The 19,646-nt window shown below is 38.2% G+C and overlaps 1 protein-coding gene across 3 annotated transcripts; it reads left to right on the top strand.

Annotated features, from left to right (window-relative positions):
- Window positions 1–13,553: 13,553 nt before the first annotated feature.
- Window positions 13,554–19,419, top strand: LOC139664351 (G-protein coupled receptor family C group 6 member A-like). 3 transcript variants are annotated; one of them, XM_071543144.1, is made up of 6 exons: window positions 13,554–13,739; window positions 14,101–14,392; window positions 14,904–15,746; window positions 16,085–16,306; window positions 16,749–16,857; window positions 17,153–19,419. In XM_071543144.1, exons 1-6 carry the CDS (start codon window positions 13,576–13,578, stop codon window positions 18,313–18,315), a joined length of 2,793 nt encoding a protein of 930 aa, XP_071399245.1. In that variant the 5' UTR covers window positions 13,554–13,575; the 3' UTR covers window positions 18,316–19,419. The 3 variants fall into 3 exon arrangements, with proteins under 3 accessions (XP_071399245.1, XP_071399244.1, XP_071399246.1); XM_071543143.1 differs by having other exon boundaries at window positions 16,740–16,857; XM_071543145.1 differs by having other exon boundaries at window positions 13,696–13,732; window positions 16,740–16,857.
- The last annotated feature ends 227 nt before the right edge of the window (window positions 19,420–19,646 follow it).

Genomic DNA, 19,646 nt, shown 5'->3' with positions numbered 1-19,646 from the left:
ATAGATTCTAAACTCCACAACTCTCCATTGTGCCCTGTGACATCACAGTTCAATGTTGAAGAGATGCTGCTAAAATGGAAATGCTCTATTTGTATTGCTCAGTGTATTTATTTTATTGTATTTTATTGTATTTTATTTTATTTCTGGGCCAGTCCATGCTGGCAGCTTGGAGGAACAGGGAAAACAATAGGTGGGGTCAGTGGAGGCAGAGGATTTGCCTTGATGCCGCTCCATTAAAAACAAAGACACAGACACAGATGACAATTAAGTACATGAGATAACAGTCATACAGCATACTATACATACAAAAACATATGAACCACTGAGTAAAATAAGAGTGCCCACCCTTTAATAAAGTGACCCTAATGCCCTTCACAAAGGCCCTTCATTTACCTGACTTCTAATGCTTCCATTAAAAATCACCTAGCCTGCACATTCAGGTGACAAACAGTCTCTGTGTAGGTGCCATATGGAGGCGTGAGGTTGGACAGCTAATGCTCTGGTACCTCTTCCTAGAAGGAAGGGGTTTGAGGAAAGACCTGGCAGGGTGTGATGGGTTGGTGGACAGTTTCTCTCTGTGAATACAGGTGGCCTATGGAGCTCACAGCCAGTGATCTTAGATGATGTGCTTGTAACTCTCTCCAGCTGCTTCCTCTCTTGACCTGTTGTACTGACATACCATGTTGTGATGGAGAGGGTTAGCACACTCTCAGTGACAGTCCTGTAGAAGTGAACCAGCTTCCAGGGTCACAGCAAATTTATTGAGCTGACACAGGAAGAAAAATCTGTGATGGGCCTTGCTGATTGTAAGGCTGGTGTTGGCCTCCCGCTTCAGTGTATGGGAGTTGGCAATCCCAAGAAACTTCATGCTTTTAGGATTATATGCGTGCACAAGAGATAATGAAGAAATACAAGGAACAAACTATCTTTTATTATTATTTATTAAGTATTTATTTCTGCTCAAAACCTTCTGGAAGAGATTTATATAGATTTCCAGCATAGTTATCTCCCCAAACTTCCTTTTATATATATATATATATATTTTTTTTTTTTTCACATCTCCTCTCCTCCACTTCCCTTAGCTCCTTTGTAAATAGGCCAATATATATATATAAATTCTTAAACAAGGCAAGTTCAATTATGAGAGCACGCCAGGGTTTGGTGGGAAAAAGTTTTGTTTTGCTAATTCTGTACTATGCTGCCCATGCTTGACAATTGTGTTCGACCGGCATTACGGCTCCTCAAGGTGCAAGCTTACCTTTTTTTCAGCTCTGTGCATGGCCTCCTTTCATGCCAGGAAATAAATACAAATATAGCAAGATAAAACCCAACGTATGAATCACAACGCATAGGCTATATATGGTTAATATGCTCTTCTGACAGCAAGGGACAAGCTTGCAACAACAGTAGTCATCTAGCAATAAGGCATGAAGTCAGAATAAGGTGACCAGACGTCCCGGTTTGTCCAGGATTGTCCCAGTTTCAAGATGGGTGTCTCGAGTCCCGACAAATATCTGTAAAACACTAAAATGTCCTGGTTTTCAACATTCACTACCAAATTGTCCCGGTTTTCACCACAGTTAATAATAATAAACCACCACAAAAAATAATAATAATAGTATTATATTTGTTTTCAGCACTTACATAGGCGTTTATCATGTTCTGTCCTGCTCATTATTACCTAACCCAATCAAAAAACATAAACAATGCACCACATAAACTATGTTTTTGTGGATTTTTGGAGACAAAACATCATTTTTCGTTTGCTGAGGCGCTGTCCATGGTGTTGAAAGGTGCAGTCACTAGGTGTGCTAAGCGCTGAAATAATTGTCCCCCATCCTGATGAAAAAGCCTATGGTGCGTCCATAAGCGCATACATGTGCGCGTGCGTGAACGTGCGGGACACTTAAGGGTCCCGGTTTGGGGGTTTGAAAATGTGGTCACCCTAAATCAGAAGCATGGGCGATTTTCCCTTTTATTTTATTTTACTGACAAAGCCTAAATGCAGCATAGGACATGTTGCTAATTGGCAGCAAAGTAATCACATCACAAGTTAATATAAGTTCCAATGAGGATGTGTTGAAAGTTTAGCCAGTGCAGTAACGACACGACAGTAGCAGATTAGCTGGTAACACTTTATAACAACCGTCATTTTATCTTTCGTTTGTGTAATATAAAATCATTTGTTTATAAATTATATATTGTATCATAGCTTTTTACCCTTTTTACCGTCTCTTATCAGCTATGATACAATATATAATTTATAAACAAATGATTTTATATTACACAAACTAATGATAAAATAACATAAATTATAGCATTACTAATAATTAGTAAACATTATTAATGATCATTTCATTGTTTGTTAACAGTAAAATAACTATTAACTAAAGTTTAATTAACTATCAATTTACCATTTATTAATGATGGTTATTATAAAGTGTTACTGATTAGCTTAGTGTGGGTTGCTATGTGAATAAAATCACCTGAACATGTTTCAGCTTCTGTAAAACACAAACCCACAAGCGATATACTGTATTACATTGAATGTAATGACATAGTGTTGTAAATTCTATTAGAGCAATCATTAGTGTTATCTTGTAAAAACTGCAGGGTGACGCTTTCCTCTCTCAGCTGGGCGCACAGTGTTAGTGAGGACGTGAACGTTCAGTAGCTAACAGCTAAGCTATAAGTTCAGTTAATGGGTGTTGCTTCTCTCCTACTACTGTAAATAACCTGCATGCTGTGTGTGTGTGTGTGTGTGTGTGTGTCTATTTGTCAGCCAGCCAGGTCAGTTAAAATGGCAGAGAAAAGAAAAACAGACATCCGATCATTTTTCAGTGCACCGAAATGCCAAGTAAGTAGAAAGACCCCAGTAATGTCAAAGGCAATTTGATAAAATCTTCATAAGAAAGGAATGAATTGCTTATGGAAATGTTTCATAATGGACCTCTATATACATTTAATACAACAGTACTTTTGGCGGCACCTTTGTTGTCCCCTTCAAGAATTTCTCTTGAGAAATTTTTCTGTTTATTGTCCCCCCCCAACAGTGAAATTAAATATCCGCCCTTGTGTACAGTATTCACAACTGCGAGCTGCCCAACCACAATTGCAGTCTACTATGGCATTTCACATTTACTTTCCCTGTCCAGATTCTACCCAGCCTAGCCAGAATACAAGCTGTCAAGTTTCCAGTCACAGATTAGGCCATACTGTACGTGATATTTTATAGATGCACATGGAGAGGTGGGTGCTACACCATCACACCCAACTTGTAGCTATTGACCCAAACCACCTATTTTTAAATCAGCGGTAAGCCAAACATTTATTTTGTATTGTGGTTTAGCCTGTCATGATGTTAATCATGTTGACTATGCTGACTAGTGAGTTAGCTGTGCTTGTATTTTTCCAATATAGTCACCTCAGAGTCACCTCACCAATCTAGGCTCCTGTGTGTATTGTAATTTCCCCCTAAATCTATGATCAGGGCATGTGGTTTCCAGAAAGCAGAAGTCCAAGATCCAAGAGATACACTGGCAAGGAATGAAGTCTGTCAGTCATGAAGTGAAACCTGTCAAGCTTCCAACAAGACAGGAATTTAGTGACAGGAATTTAGTAAAGTCTGATAGACGGGAATAGATAGCCTATGTTGGTAAAATTCCCAGCTTCATTCATGCAGGTACTGGTGACGTCACTATCACAGTGCAGTGTTTACAACAAAGACTATTAGTAAAAGTGTGTGTGTGTGTGTGTGTGTGTGTGTATGTGCGCACGTGCAAGTGTATGAGAGACAGGTGAATGTGTGGTGTGCACTTTATTGTTAGTGAAAAAAATTCAGAGAGGGCCGTAACACAGCAATCTGATAAAACAATACTAATAAAAACTTGAATATCAACCAGCCAAGCCAAATGAAGTTGTCTATTTCTGAACAACTTGTAAGTCTTCAAAAATTAGAGCTGTTTATCCCTCAAGTTAACCCAATAGTTGCCTGTAAACTTTCATAACAACAGCATGAGGCTAAAAATGCCACCTGACAAACTGGGCTCTGATTACCCTGATGCATACCTGTCAACGTTGGGCTTTGAAAAAAAGGGAGATTTTCCGGGACCCCCACCCGACCATAATTTTTACATTATGAAAGGGGTTTCATCTCTCGGTTCCAGAGATCTAATGACCAGGTGCCTTTACTGCCTGCCCTGCTGTAATCTCAGAGAAAAAAGGATTGGGTTAACTAGTTCAACAAATGGATGTTTCCCAATATAGTTCTGGTCAGGAATGGGAAAATAGTCTCCCAAGTTAAATAGTCTATGGATCTAACCAAAACAACTTGATTGGGCCAGTTAGGATTCTGTATAACTGTAAAAATAAAAAAGGGAAATATGGGAGATTTACGGGGAAAATTACCAAACGGGAGCACAGTGGGAGAGGGGGTGAAAATACGGGAGAAACCCGGGAAAAACCGGAGAGTTGACAGGTCTGCCCTGATGAGCTTAAAGTCTTACTTGTATATGCGTAACAGAGAGCAACAGAAAAAATACAAATGTAAACTAACATTCAGAGGCTGGACTGGTTTTCAAGGAGGCCGAATGCTAGTGAAAGCCATTCGTGGAGGATTTTAGGACAGCTCAACCCATCTAACCGATCAGGTAATCAAAGAGATCCTTGAGAAGGGTGCAGGTAGCACGACCTATGGATTCACACTTCTCACTTTCTTTTATAAGATTTTCGGTTTGTCTCCTCAGTCATATTTCTTCAGAGACAGAGAATTTTTAACTTTTCTTGTATTACATTTGAATGCGAAAATGGGCTGTTCCCCATCCAAGGGAAAGTTGTTTGCAAGATTAGAAGGCCCCGGGGCTCCAAAGGCTCTGTTGGCTGGAGCAGCAGAGGACGCCGTTGATTTTAAACCTGTAAAGGAGGAGAACAAATGTTTGAAGACTGATGAGAGAGAACAGGAGCCTCCATTAAGAAGAATTTCCGAGAGTGGTTGAATGGTCTCAGATGGCCCCTGACAGATAGATAGATAGATAGATATGTATATATATATATAGATAGATAGATAGATAGATAGATAGATATACTGTATATTGTTTTATTGTTGTGCTTTCTGACTGTGTGCCAAAGTTATTACCTTAATAGAAGAGAGAATCTAAAAGACAAATTACAGTCAAATTTCAGAACTTGAAATAAAAGGATGGTTAGAGCTTTATAATTAGATTATTAGAGCAGTAGCACTCAAATAATGCTTGTTTGATCTTTTTAAGGTCATTTGCTTTGAATCAAAACAGATGGCTTCTGATTCAATCAGCTTCTGATTCAATCAGCCAATGTGAATGAATGACATCAGCATGTCTGGCCATCTGCATGTCAAGCAGAAACACAACAGATTTAATTTCACATACCTAGTTTATCTACCTGGAGGAGATGCCCTCCTTTATTTGTAAAATATCATACGTATATCCCCAAACTGTACTGAGATAAATCGCACAAATCTTTGAGATGACTTTCATTATTATGCTTTTTATACTCTTATACTCTTCTTTTCACAATTACATTTGTCACATTTTATGAAATTCATGAAATAATTATCACTCTAAATTCAAGACAAAATCAAGCGAGAAAAACTGGTGTTCTGAATAACCAATAGTAATCAATGTGCAAAGTACTTTAATAAGAGGAAGAGACAACATGCACTTGACTCAACCCAGTGGCTTACAATAACAATCTGAAAAGCATACTGTAGGGTTGGTTTAAGTGATGTGAATCAGATTGTTTGACAGAATGATTGATGGGTTTCATGGTTACTTTCTAGAAGCTGTGCAAGATTGTTTTTGTTGATCAACTTTTGTTTATGTGGGCTCAGTCGGGAAATAATCATGTCACACAATGCTAAAGAGAAAACGTGAGCTAAGCAAGTTGGTTGACATTCCTTGCCGAACCACTGAGAGAAGTAGGTCAGAAGAAAGTCTTAAGTTAGCAGTAAAGTTAGGGTAGAAGGAACAAATTCATGCCAGATGACTACACATACATTTAAATATATATTACCAGATATCCATAAATCCATATTTAAAAAACACAAGTGATTCAGTCTTAGTAAATGTTATGAATTTGCAAGTAGAAATCTTAAAATGTCATTCAATTTAGTTGCTTATAGTTGAATTTACTTACTTGCCTGCAAAATGTCTTTTTTCAATTATTAGGAGTGATGTTGCAACAAAGATTTTCAAGTGTTAAAGGAATGTGAACTCAAAATTTTTGTGGTATAAAATGAAAACGTTTCAATACATGTAAATAGGGTTAGGGTTAGAGTTATGTTTAGGGTTAGAGTTAGGGTTGGACCAATATAGGCTTTTGAAGGCTGATACCAGTCCTGATATTTTACAGTGATATTCAACATCTTTAAATTTTTCCATTTTCGTGCCAAAAAAATTAACACTACTCTGTGTTACTACCCCCAGAATTTTATTCTTGTCAGGGGAGAAAAGCCTCTGAAACAGCCTTTAGACATCATTGGACACTGAAACTCTCCAGTGAAATCTGGACTAATGAAATTCTTTAGCAGCTCTTTAAGGCAGGATGAGCAACTGCACCTATTTCAATGGCAGGGAAACTCTAGCCTATGTTAGGCCCTTAAATGAAGAAGCAATTTATAAAAAACATAACTGAACAATTAAACAAATAAAAACAATCTGCGAAGAAAATACGTTTTCATTACAGGCTCCGTCAATATGCGAATATTGGCATTGGATGACATGGCTGGCCAATGTCTGATACTTAACAAAAGGCCAAAATCAAACTGATATATCAGCAAAACCGACAGATATGTCAGTATAAATCTACATGTAACACCTTTTCAAAAGTCTACAGTTTATTCCAAGTGTTCTGTTACATTGTTGAGAAAATCTCTGTGTGATGTGTGTGATGAAATCAAGGCATAGGATAGAATGAGAGGGTGATATGCTGTAGATAGGATGTTGCTCCCAGACAGTAGGCTACTGAATTATCTGCAGTTACAATAGGCTCCAAAGTCTTTTGATTAAAGTGGATACAGACAACTTTTCAACTTTCCCCCCGTTGTTTCCCCCTAGCATTTCCAGGTGGTATTGTTGTTTGCGCCGCTGTCACTGTTGCTCTCCTATAGGCCGGACAGCCCTCTGATGACGGAAGACGACATCCAATCAGATCCAAGTGCCGTAGCAACGACAGCCTAGAGCCCCGGCCACATCAGGCCAGGGTTTCTAAAGTGAATTATAGGGTGGGAATCTATACTCAATAACTAATCTATATTCTATCTTAAATTCTGTATTTGTTGAAAGTTAATTTGCATAATAATTGGATGTACTCTCCTCTCTTGTTTTTGTATGTATTCTACTTTGTGTTTGGACGGTTTGTATTAGCTTTGCATCTCTGTTTGTTAAATGTCTTTTCTACCTCAACGGGCTCTCATTAAAAAAAATAATAATAATACGTGTTCAAAGCCTTCTCTTAAGTTTAAACAATATTGTGCAAACACTGTCTAGTGCCACATAAGAAATTTCAAGAAGTACAATTACCCAGTTAGACAGATAGGTTTCCCAAATATCATAAAATAACATTAATTTTCACAATAGGATACACAAATTTTCATATAGTGTCACTGCTACACATCCCAGGAATGTGGCCCAGTACAGCAAGGCATTGACACTGCCAGGGTTGGGAGGTTCAATTCCCCCTGGGGCCACCTGTACTGAAAATGTATGCACTCATAATGCTGTAGGCTTTTTTTTTTTAGGAAGGAATCCCTTGCACCCTGAGTTTACCTTTAACGCTTCATTGAAGCTGTAGCTGTTTATAATGAGTTAAATATTCAAACCCAAGATGCCTTTTTTTTATGGCTGCTCCATTACATCAAACAGCAAAAATCTAGATGTCTCGTGCATCATTTTATACAATATTCCCTGTAATGCAGCCTGACATATTTAGTATCTTTAGAAACCGTGGGATCTTGACTAGAATTTTAAATAAAGTTCTGTGGGTTTGAACAAAGCTTGGCCATGAAACATGTGTTTGTAATGATGGACCTGCATGCGGGACAGGGAGGGTAGAAGTGATTCTTAAGGAACCAAGGAATTAAAAAGATGTTTCAATTTGGTTCCAACTGATCAATTTTACATTGATCATTCTAATTAGTCTAAATGATTATAGATATTGAGACTAAAATGAGGCTACAAAGGGTTTAAAGTTGGTGCATACTCTGGTACATATTTCCCACATTTACAGATGTTTATACGTTGTTTAAATATGTAATAATGTATTTACTGCTTTGTCTAAAACTGAGCCAAAGCATAAACGTGTCGTTGAAATGGCGTCTAGTGCTCAGTGGGTTCAGTGGAAAATGTTATTGTCCCATAAGGGAAATTTGGTTTGGGGGCACAGTTGACAATAAAAACACACAATAAAAACAGATGATAAAAACCAGCATTAAAACACATGACCAATTACCACAGCATATACCATATAGACAAACATCAGTTGATAAAACCAACTGGGAAGCAATGGCTTGATTTAATGCAATAAAAAGTCGCTCATGAATGCAAAATCCAAAGTTCTCAGTTATTATTTGACAGTCAGGAAAAGCCTTGTGTGAATGAAATAAATGGAGCATCCTGAGCTTTTAACTGCAGGTACAGAGTTACCTCCAACACATCTTAAGAATAACAACCCTATGAATATATAATAGTTCATATTGGCAGCTTGGTCCTATTTATAAGCTTGCATGGTTTAAACTAGTGCCCTCTTTAAATTTTTAAATCCATACTATTTTGTCTGATTCTTCCACTAGGTCTTTGTGTAGCAATGCTGCCATCTAGCGGCTGACTGCTGCTGCTGCTGCGGTGCATTTCCATTGAAGGAGCTGACAATTAGCAAATGCAAACAGGGTACACAGGAAGAAACATTGACAGGGATTATGATCTTAAGGAGTGTTTGTAGTCTGTAGTTTAATCCCAGTGGTGCTTTTGGAAGATGCTGATTTAGATGATGGCTCAGTCTACTATTGTGTGAATTCTGGTATTTGCTATATTGGATTGGTTTCCTGAATTCTATCCTCTGCGTGTTCTGCTGTCTCAAAACTTAATAATAATAAAATAAAAAATAAAAAGATTTTTCACCCATCTCAAAAACGGGGGTTTACAGAAAGTTTTCCTCCTAAATTTGAGCATATAGCTAATTTTCATCTTGGCCAGCAGTGCACAGGAAACTTGCTGTCATATAATTTTCTGGTTCAGTGACCATGATAAGTAAATTATTTGTGTGTGTTTGTGTTGTTTGACTAATTTAATGTTTTTTCCACTTACTGGTGGTTCCTTATTTTGTTTTTAATTATTTATTTCATTTCATTTTATGATGTGTTTGCTCTCATGCACAGGCTACTTTTTGATACACTGTCATGATATTCTGATGGGTGCTAATTGCATCAGTTATTATCAATAGCCTAATATATTTGTTTTTTTATTCCAGGGGAGATCCTTCTTATAAGCCCATATGGTTTCTGGCCTCTCCTGCACAATATACACGTAAAAAAACAACAACAACCTGTTGTTCATCATACAGTAAAGTACAGGAAATTTGTCACTTTTCATGTGCTACCATTTTTATCCACTAGATGGCGAACTTGCACCATACTTTACCCCATGTATTTTGTACTTCAGTGACGCTTACGGACCTCGGCGCAAGCACAGCCTTGTAAAGTGCAGCCAATCAGCCAACAGTGTTATATGAATTTGCAGGCCTGAAGACAAGGGAATACAGAACCAGTTGTCTCGTCTCTGTAAAGTAATGGAACGTATGATTACATATAGGCTTACATATTATATAGAGGTGGGAAAACTTATGTCTGATTGTCAAAGTGGATTTAGAAAAGGTTGCATGTTAAGAATCTAAGATTAGAAATGGTCAAATTAATAAAATGTGGTGGTGGCTGTACTTTTCGATGTGCAGAAGGTTTATGATTTAATGTGGAAGGATGGCTTGTTGGTCAAATTAAAGAGATTTGGAGTTTCGGACAATATGTTTCACTGGATTAAAGCTTTCCTTTATCTTTCCTTTATTCAAGTAAGAATGGGGAGATGTGTTTCATCCAGTGTGATTAGTTAAAGAGCTGCTAACCCTAGTTAGTGTCAACAATTCTGGAGGAAATACTGAATACTGAGTAATTATTTGGCATGACAGTGGTTCAGTTTAAAGGTATTGAATATCAACACAAACACATAAGTGGTCTTACACAAAGGAAGTTGTGGCCTTTGAGGCATGGTCTTCCTCTGATTATCATAATGAATGTATATAATGCATCCACATAGCTCATTATAATACCTGCACAGTAATCTGTGATGTATGGGGCATCACACAGCCTGTGGTCGGACTCCTGTATGTTCCTGGTGAGAAACGGGTTAGCTTCTGTCTGAGCCACGGCGATTAACACTTCCAATGACATCATTTTAACCCTCACTTACTGTAAAGGGGCTTTAAGTAATCCATGAGCTTTAGCGACCTCTATGTTTGACCAGTATGAACTGCAGCATCAATTGAACTTTCCTTTTCCTACACAAATCTCAGCCCTTCTGTCCCCCTGTGTCATATGACTGACACAAACAATAAAGTCACACATTTAAAGATGAGTAAACTAGAGCAGAGATCCAGCAGATACATCTAGTGAAGAGATAATAAATCACGTTGCAAAATACTGGAATAATGCTGCTTTGTCACTTGATTTTTTTGGCTTGAAAATGAGGCTTTTAACCTCAGTCACTGTAATGAGTATTTTGAAATGACAATTGTCTGGGAGTTGTTGTTCCAAAACACAAGGCCAGAAAGGGAGTTTTGAAAGCCAGAAATCTGAGCACCTGGTGAAGTAATCAATGAGTCATTAGTATTGTTCTACAACCGTATCAATCCCCTGCCCATATGAAGGTATAAGGCAGTAAAAATCTTACTTATTGCCCCTTTAAAGCTGACGCAGTGTAGGGGAAAGCATCACTAACTCCTCTACTGCATTTAAATTTTTCCAGCCAGTCTGGGGATTTAAATCAGAGACATTCTGGTACCAAACCCATTTCCACAACTTCCCTAACTAGGTTCAACTGTCTGGATCCAGCTCCCTTGAATTGCTCCAGGCTTCTGAAGTGAACTGAAGATCGGGTCTGACAGGATCCAGGCAACAGGTTGTGTCTGATCTTGTTGGACTGCCTGATGAACTTCAAGCATCGAGCTGTTCAGATATGAACCACCAGAGGGCAGTCACTTACTATAATTCACTGCCTCCAGTTGAGCTCACAGAGATATTCAATGCATACAAATATGGATCAGTCTGTGGGTTCATCATATTAAAAACTGGTAAAAAAAATTCTGTCTGCATAAGGTCTGTGTCAATATGAAAATTACACAGTACGATTATCTTGGCCAAAATTATTTCCATATATGATATTATCTTAATAATTATTATTATTTAAGTTAAGGTTAAAAATAAACCTTAAAAACAGTACTGTAATATGCTCCAATTACATAAAAAAAATTTATTTATCATATCAATCAAATGACATTTGTCTATTTTTAAACACATTTTAATGTAAGACTGTAGACTGTTTTTTTTATATATATATACTGTATACAGTATATTTTATTTATTTATTTATTTATTTTTGGTTTATAACTTTATTCAGATGAGTCCAGTCCAAGACATTTCCTAAAAAGCAGTCATTCAGTATTTCTAATGCTGACATTAAGTATTTCTAGGACATCTAACCCCTCTAATCTTATACGTAGATAAAGTGTTACCTGGGAAGCAAAACATTTCTTTCATCATCATTCAAAGCCAATAATGACACATTTGGCATGCCATGCCAGAGTTGAGCTATAGCACAAATGTGCAAATTAAAGAAACCTAAATATTCATAGTCAACACTACAACCAGGAGCAGTTTTACTATTTTGTTTTTTTTGTTTTTTTTGTTTATAACTTTATTCAGATGAGTCCAGTCCAAGACATTTCCTAAAAAGCAGTCATTCAGTATTTCTAATGCTGACATTAAGTATTTCTAAAGGTAACCCCCAAAATATTAATAGAACCATTTAACATCAATTAAAAAAAAACAATTAGAAACATAAAATCTTTAAATCTTTTTTTTTTTTTTTTTTTTACTTATATATAGTGAAAGGTGACTACTGTATGGATTTTTAGGCATTAAAAATATACAGATTCTAGGTCTATGGTTCCATGCAATTGACATGAAGGTGATTCATTTGTTTTTATTTGATCCATTAGATTGATTCTTTTAGAGATACCCAGCAGAAACAAATATGCCACTGCTGTGATTGATCACAGTGAGGCATAATATAGTGCTTGAGATGATGAAAGAGTTAAATGAAATGTGTTTTGTTAGTTCAAGTACTTTGTTAGCAAACCTGTTATCCCTTGCGTGTGTCTTCATGTGCTTAAAATACCAGTTAGTTACAGTCAAACTATTTGCTCTCACACTAGGAATCTTCCTGCTGAAATTCCTGAGTTCACATCATGCACTAAAGGCCTTTCTTGATCTGTGAAATTTTGTGCCTTAGCTTGATATAATGTAATATTATTAAGTATATTTCTAGCCCCTTTCTAATTAAGTTGTGTTATTATCAAGTTTGATCAATCTTTAATGCAATGATTGAAGAAGAAATCTCCTCTCAATACCTATAACATATTCTACCATTTGTCAAAGATACAGATTAAATTGGAGGGAAGTTTCAGCGTTTGTCCTTCCAGTTCCACATTGAAACCAAAGACCATGGCTAGATGCAATCAGACATCTAACCCCTCTAATCTTATACGTAGATAAAGTGTTACCTGGGAAGCAAAACATTTCTTTCATCATCATTCAAAGCCAATAGTGACACATTTATTTCTTATATTTCTAATTGAACTTGAATGCACTGGGGACATGATGCAATCACCCTACCAACACTGCAAGCAACGTGCTCAAACTGCCTAAAATTCCAGCCCACAGAATTTTTGTTTTGTTTTGTCTTGTTTTGATGGTAAATATGCACTAGTGTATCAATGTCTATTTGGAATTTGTATTTGTTTTTAATAATTCCAACCCTTAAAGGATTTGTCATGAATGAAACTGGCACCCTCAAGGGCCCCTCTCATCATTCAAAGCCAACAGTGACACATCCTTGACAAAATAATCAAACTAAGCTGCAATAACAACCCTCTCCGACAGCAATCTGTAACACTTAGTTCCATTCCTTGTTATTTAGTTATCTTGTTATTTTGTTATCTTTTTATCTTATTATCTTATTATTACCACTTCTGCCAATACCTGTTAGAATAATAGGAAAAGAATGGGGAAGTGGAAGTGAGGTTGCAGACAGGTAGCTGCAGGCGGATGCCCAGAGGATGATGTGCCCTGACGTTTCAGTTCTGCTTTACAGGTTTCTCATGTATACCATGTTTGACACCTCCCAAACCCACTCCCTTTTAGACTTTAAAAGCAAAACTGCACTCTTGCCTGCTGCGCTCAAAATGCAGATCTCTCCTTTCTGCCTCACCTTGATGATGAGCAGCATCCTGGGTCTTGTGAGAAGCTGCGACTACGCTCAGTCTATCTGTGGCGCCCAGACACCCGGGGACGTTGTAATAGGTTTGATGTTGCCATGCCATCGTAAAGTGGAGGATCTTCATCAAAGGACAAGACCTGAAAGCTTCAAATGTACAGAGTAAGCGTAAAGGAGTGATTAATTTACTGCGCGAGAGATTGTGTCAGGTTATTATTGTATTGTATTTTATTATTGCTTGTGTAATTATGCATAGAGAATTTAATTCTATTGATTATCGCTGCTGTCATGCAAAAAACATGTATGCAAAAGTACACTTTTTAGGATTGAATCAGAGAATGCTTTTTTATTGGTTTATTGAAATTATACAATTGGGTTTTATCAGGTGTCAAATACCCAAGGGTCAGGAAACACAAAACATAAATGACAATATACCAAAGTTGTAACTATTTCTTTTTTCAACAGCAGCAGTGATATATTGATTAGTTACTAAGTTACTAAAATGATGATTGTCTGTTTCCAGATTTGATTTGGTGCCATTTATGGAATCTTTGGCTGCCATTCACACAATCGAGGAAATAAATGCAGCTGGCGTCCTCCCAGGAGTGCGTCTTGGATATCAGATGTGTGATACATGCTCTGATGCTACCAAGGCATTGCAGAATGTGGAGCACATGCTTGCAGTCAATGGCTCTCTAAATGTGAAGTGCAACTACACTGACTTCAGGCCACCAGTCAAGGTTGTGTTGGGAGCACGCTACTCTGAGGTGTCCATTGCTGTGGCCAAGCTGCTAAGTGTGTATATGGTCCCTCAAGTAAGTCACAAACTGATTACTTGATGAATACTTTCTGATCAAGAAATACATTTTACTGTAAACTGTTTAGTGAAATTATGTTCTGAATTATGCTTTGAAAGAGAGTCAAATATGTTTGGTCAGGTATCCATGGTGCTTTTTAGTTTTCTGAGGTTGTTTTGTGGTTCTGGTTACTGGAGTTCAGTGTGGACATGAGCAAAGAATAGTTTTAGTAATGGTTAAACTGCATTTGTTAAAATGTATTTAACCAGCTAGTCCCACTGAGTTTTTTAGTTTTCTGAGGTTGTTTTGTGGTTCTGGTTACTGGAGTTCAGTGTGGACATGAGCAAAAAATAGTTTTAGTAATGGTTAAACTGCATTTGTTAAAATGTATTTAACCAGCTAGTCCCACTGAGATTAAAAATCTCCAACTGAAAAAGTTCAAACTATGCTTCCTATCTTATATATTTACAATTCATTTGTACATTTAATTTCTTATGTCATTCCTTGTGTTATTTTATCTTATTATCAGGTGAGCTGTACATCATCTTCACCCGCACTGAGTGATAAGTTGCGCTACCCAATTTTCCTGCGCACTATCCCCAGTGATGTGCATCAGACCAAAGCACTGGCCAAACTTATGGCGCACTTTGACTGGAACTGGGTGGGGGTTGTGTATGGGGATGATGACTATGGAAAAGCAGCTTTCCAGAGCTTCCTCCTGGCCGCAGAAGAAATGAGTGTGTGCTTGGCCTACCAGGAGGTGGTGCCCCACTACTTGGATCATGAGCACAGTATGCAACGCATCAAGCAGGTCGCCCAGCAGATCCGCTCCTCTAAGGCCCAGGTGGTGCTGCTCATCCTCAAGCCGGACCTGGTGGAGGACCTTTTCAAGGAGATGATGCTGACCAACACATCTAGAACCTGGATTTCCAGTGACCTCTGGGCCAAAAACCGGCCTTTGGCCCATCTGCCTGGCATCAACAAGGTGGGGGACATCTTCGGCTTCACTTTCGTTGGACGCAAGAGTGAATCATTCGATGCTTACTTGAAGAATCTGAGCCCGACCCCTGGAGGACACAACCGCTTCATTGAAGAATACAAAAACCTGAGATTCAACTGCACCCCAGAGTGTTTTTCGAATTACCCTCCGTCCTATTGTCCACCACCTGATCTGCTGAAAATGAAATCCGTCAATGCATGCAATTACACGGATCCCCAGCAGGCCAATGACGACTACCTTGTGACGGCTCTGGACACAAGTGAAGCCTTCAGTGAGAGAGTGGCTGTGTGGGCCATAGCTAATGCTCTCAAAAAACTACTTCAGTGTAATAGGTCCTCTTGTTCTGGAGAGATTAACTTCCCGCCATGGAGGGTAAGAATTTACATAATCTAAACATATGAGCAGAAATAAATAGGTTCAACTTTTTGAAAGCATAGTTTCCATGTTCATTTGCATTGTAGGCATTAGACGCTGTTATCCAGAACGGATTATGATTGTAGAAGTAGATTGATAAAGTAGAATAACCTTAAATTCATAGATTGCCAACATTACAACTAACCAATATAAATGAGGACCCAGACAATAGATGTAATGGGTGTTTCTTTCATCAGATTATTCATGAATAATAGTTCAATAAATATCTGTAACACAAAAAGTGACCAATCTCTGCCAGGCTGTTTTTAAGTCAAATTTTGTCCTTTGTCTTGCAGCTTCTTGAAGAATTGAAGAAGGTTTATTTTGAGCTTGACAACCAGACATTTTTTTTCGACAAATCTGGTGATTTTGTTGATGGTTATGATCTGATAATGTGGGAAAAGGACGGACAGCACAGAACCTTTAAAAAAGAGGGGAGGTACCATGTCCTGGATGGACGAATCGAGCTTTATGTAGATGTAAGCGAATTGAACTGGCTTTCAACAACCAATAACTCGGTAAGACAACAAAGAGCGCATAAGGATTGGCCATATCCTTGTGTGATTGCATTGCTTTTTTGTAACCATTCCACAGTATGAAATGTTCACAGCATATACAGTCACATCACTGGCATACTGTAACATAAGGATATAGTCTATTGTGAACGAGGCATTACACCATGTTGATAGGCAGAGTAATGATCTTGATGACCTCAACATAACCAAACATGTCAGATCTAGACTGATTTAAAAAATGAAAAGTTTCATGCCAAATTGGGATATCCACATTTGGAAAAGTAATTGATTGCACACAATTAAAACAAATTAGGATGCTTTTTAAAATAGTAGAAAACTTACATTCTTGATTGACAAAATTGTAACTTTGAAAGACTGGATGCTCTATACCTGAATGATCAACTTCTGGTTCTGTTTCCATGTTCTGCTCTCTCAGATTCCTCAGTCCAGATGCTCAGAGTCCTGCCCTCCTGGCTCTGTGAAGAAGATCGCCAACGTGTCCTGCTGTTACACCTGCACCCCATGTGTGGAGGGGACCTTTGCAGATGCCTGGGGTATGCCTCACAAAAATACTGTTTTCATGTATATATATATGAAACCAATATGTACTTTTATTCTGTTTTTAAATTTTAACATTTCCCCTGGCCCATACTGGCTTCTACTTGGCAATGGGTGATTACATAATTCTTTGCATTTACTGTTACATATTTGATGACAAAACAAGCAAAATTAAAAATTAAATCCATTGACATTTCTTCATCTGCTAATTTGGTGGCCTGGTCCAGAACAAAATAAACCACAATGGCCAAACCCTGCCTAATATGAAAATATCTTCTTGTCTTTCTATAGATCTAAATGACTGTCAAAAGTGTCCCAATGGAACTTGGTCCCTCAAGGGTTGGACTCACTGCGAGCCAAGAGAGGAGTCATACCTGCGGTGGAGTGATCCTCATCCCATCTCTCTGGTGGCATCTGCAGCCTTTGGCATTTTGCTGTTGCTAGTTATCCTCATTATCTTTTTGGTGTACAGAGATTCCCCGCCCATGAAAAGAGCCGAAGTAAGATTGTCCTGTGTGATGATGGCTGGTCTAGCGGTGAGCTTTGCAAGTGTGATATGTTTCATGGGCAAACCCAATGTACACCTCTGCCGGGCCCGGCAGGTCATGTATGCCATGGGCTTCACCCTGTGTGTTTCCTGCATCCTAGTCAAGGCCTACCGTACATTCCTGGCTTTCCTTCCCTTTGGCCAGCTAAGACACAGGCAGCTAAACAGACTTTACAAGCCACCTGTAATTGTCATTGTCTTAACTGTTCTCCAGGGGATCACTTGTATTCTCTGGCTGATCTTTGATTCTCCTGATATTGATGGCACCCCTCCATCCCCACAAAGCATGAAGAGAATAATCCAGTGTAATGAGGGTACTACATTCATAGGTTTCGGCATCATGTTGAGCTACATAGCTCTGCTGGCTTTGGTCGGCTTCCTCTTGGCCTTCAAAGGCAGGAAGGTTCCTCAGGAGTTCAGTGAAACAGGCTACATCATTTTTAGCATGCTAATGTACCTGTTTGTGTGGGTGTGTTTTATCCCAATCTATATCATCAAGACAGGAGAGGGCTCCTCTGTGCAGGCCTCAGCCATTCTAGTATCCAGCTATGGCGTCGTCTTCTGCCATTTCTTACCCAAGTGCTATGGGGCACTTTGGGGGTCAAACACTGATACACTGGAGCGGATCCTGAGGAGGTGGCACGGCTTCTCCAGTCCAACTCCTGAGCCAGAGCCAGAGTTGGACAGAGAAATCCCCAGAATAAGCGCAGTCTCAAAAGCGATTGCAAGGTTTTCCCAATCAAAAACGATAGCTACACCGGGGAGCTCAGGAAAACTGGGCCATGATAACCCTAGTTTTTCAGATGTAGTCATAATACCTGTGTCCAATGAGAAGATTAATTCCTCTCCACTGTCTGTGACCTTAGGCACACAAGTGAGAAAGAGAATTAGGAGTATATCCTTCTAAGATTTGAAAATTTGGTGTGCAATGTAATAGATTGTGTAGACACTGTAATTTGACAATTGTATCCATTGGTATTTTATCATGTACGCTTTTTTTTTTTTTTTACATTATATAAGGAAATCATTTTAAGATCAATATGTGGTGGGAGAGGGACTGCTCCTGTACAAAAGTAACGCGCCATGAAAGTAACACAGACCTTTTCTCAAACCACACAGAAGCAGAAGTGATGCGATAAAGTTGGTGTGTGTGTTTCTATGACTGCTATCCCTATAGCAAAAATAATGGGAATCGGTGCTGCCTTTCCAAAGTTATTGAAAGATAACTGATTTGTCATCATCAACTTTATGTGGATTTCTTAACACATTTACTGTCTCAATGTCAGAACAGTTTTCAAAAGACAGGCTACCACATTTAGCATGCATCCAGACTGAATGGAGAGCAGACAGTGGAGGCACTAAAGTAACAATGATATATTTTCATAGCTAAGCTCAGCCTGATTAGTTAATTAAAATAGAATTGTCAACATCAGCCACTAAACACTTTGGGAGAAAATTAGAAAATAGGATGCTTGTTGCCATTCATTCATATCATGCATCAAAATATTGTGTTACGCAACATTGGTAACTTGATGCAAAGAATACTTAGGCTATGTAGCCTGACTTGGTGAATTGGCACAAATGTAAAACTGGACCTGCAAGATTGGCTGTTAAAAGTAAATAGTATCAGATCACAAAACCATAATCATAAGATGCATCTTACATGCTTTCTGACAGCTGTTACTTCCGCACCACAGTTGTGTTACTTTTGTCCCACACGGGAAGTACAAAAGTAACATGTTGTGTCCTCCATCTGTTTAAGTCCAGCTCATTTAACTGAGAAACATATGGAAAGTTGCATCTAAACGGGGACACATGTTTGTTGTTTCTTAATATGGCATTAGGCTCTCACTGTACCGGAGTAGACTGGGAAAAGTAAAAAGTGTTACTTTCGCTCCCCCTATGTAAGGGTATATTTTCTGATGAAAAAAGTTATATTCTTCGTTATACAGAAGACAACAGATGACCTTTATTGCTATTGTATACAACTACCAGAGTGCAATTACAATAAAAATGCTTTTAAAATAAACTCATGTTTGCATTTTGTATCAGAATTATTCAAAGGTGACACAGTAAACTACACAAATTAATCTATTTAACATATGACATGTTTTACGTAATGAAGTAAAAAAAAAAAAAAAAAAAAAAAAAGCCAAAGAACCACAGTATTTTGAAGTGTTAACTAACTGGCAAACTTGAATGGCAAAGAAGGAACTCTGGTCAAAATACAAATAAACA

The sequence above is a fragment of the Centroberyx affinis genome, unplaced genomic scaffold, assembly GCF_046629955.1.
Source record: "Centroberyx affinis isolate AG114_WGS23_722 - 3 ecotype Tasmania unplaced genomic scaffold, CSIRO-AGI_Caff_v1 ptg004239l_1, whole genome shotgun sequence".
Lineage (NCBI taxonomy): Eukaryota > Metazoa > Chordata > Actinopteri > Beryciformes > Berycidae > Centroberyx > Centroberyx affinis.
This window is presented reverse-complemented; position numbering and strand designations above follow the sequence as displayed.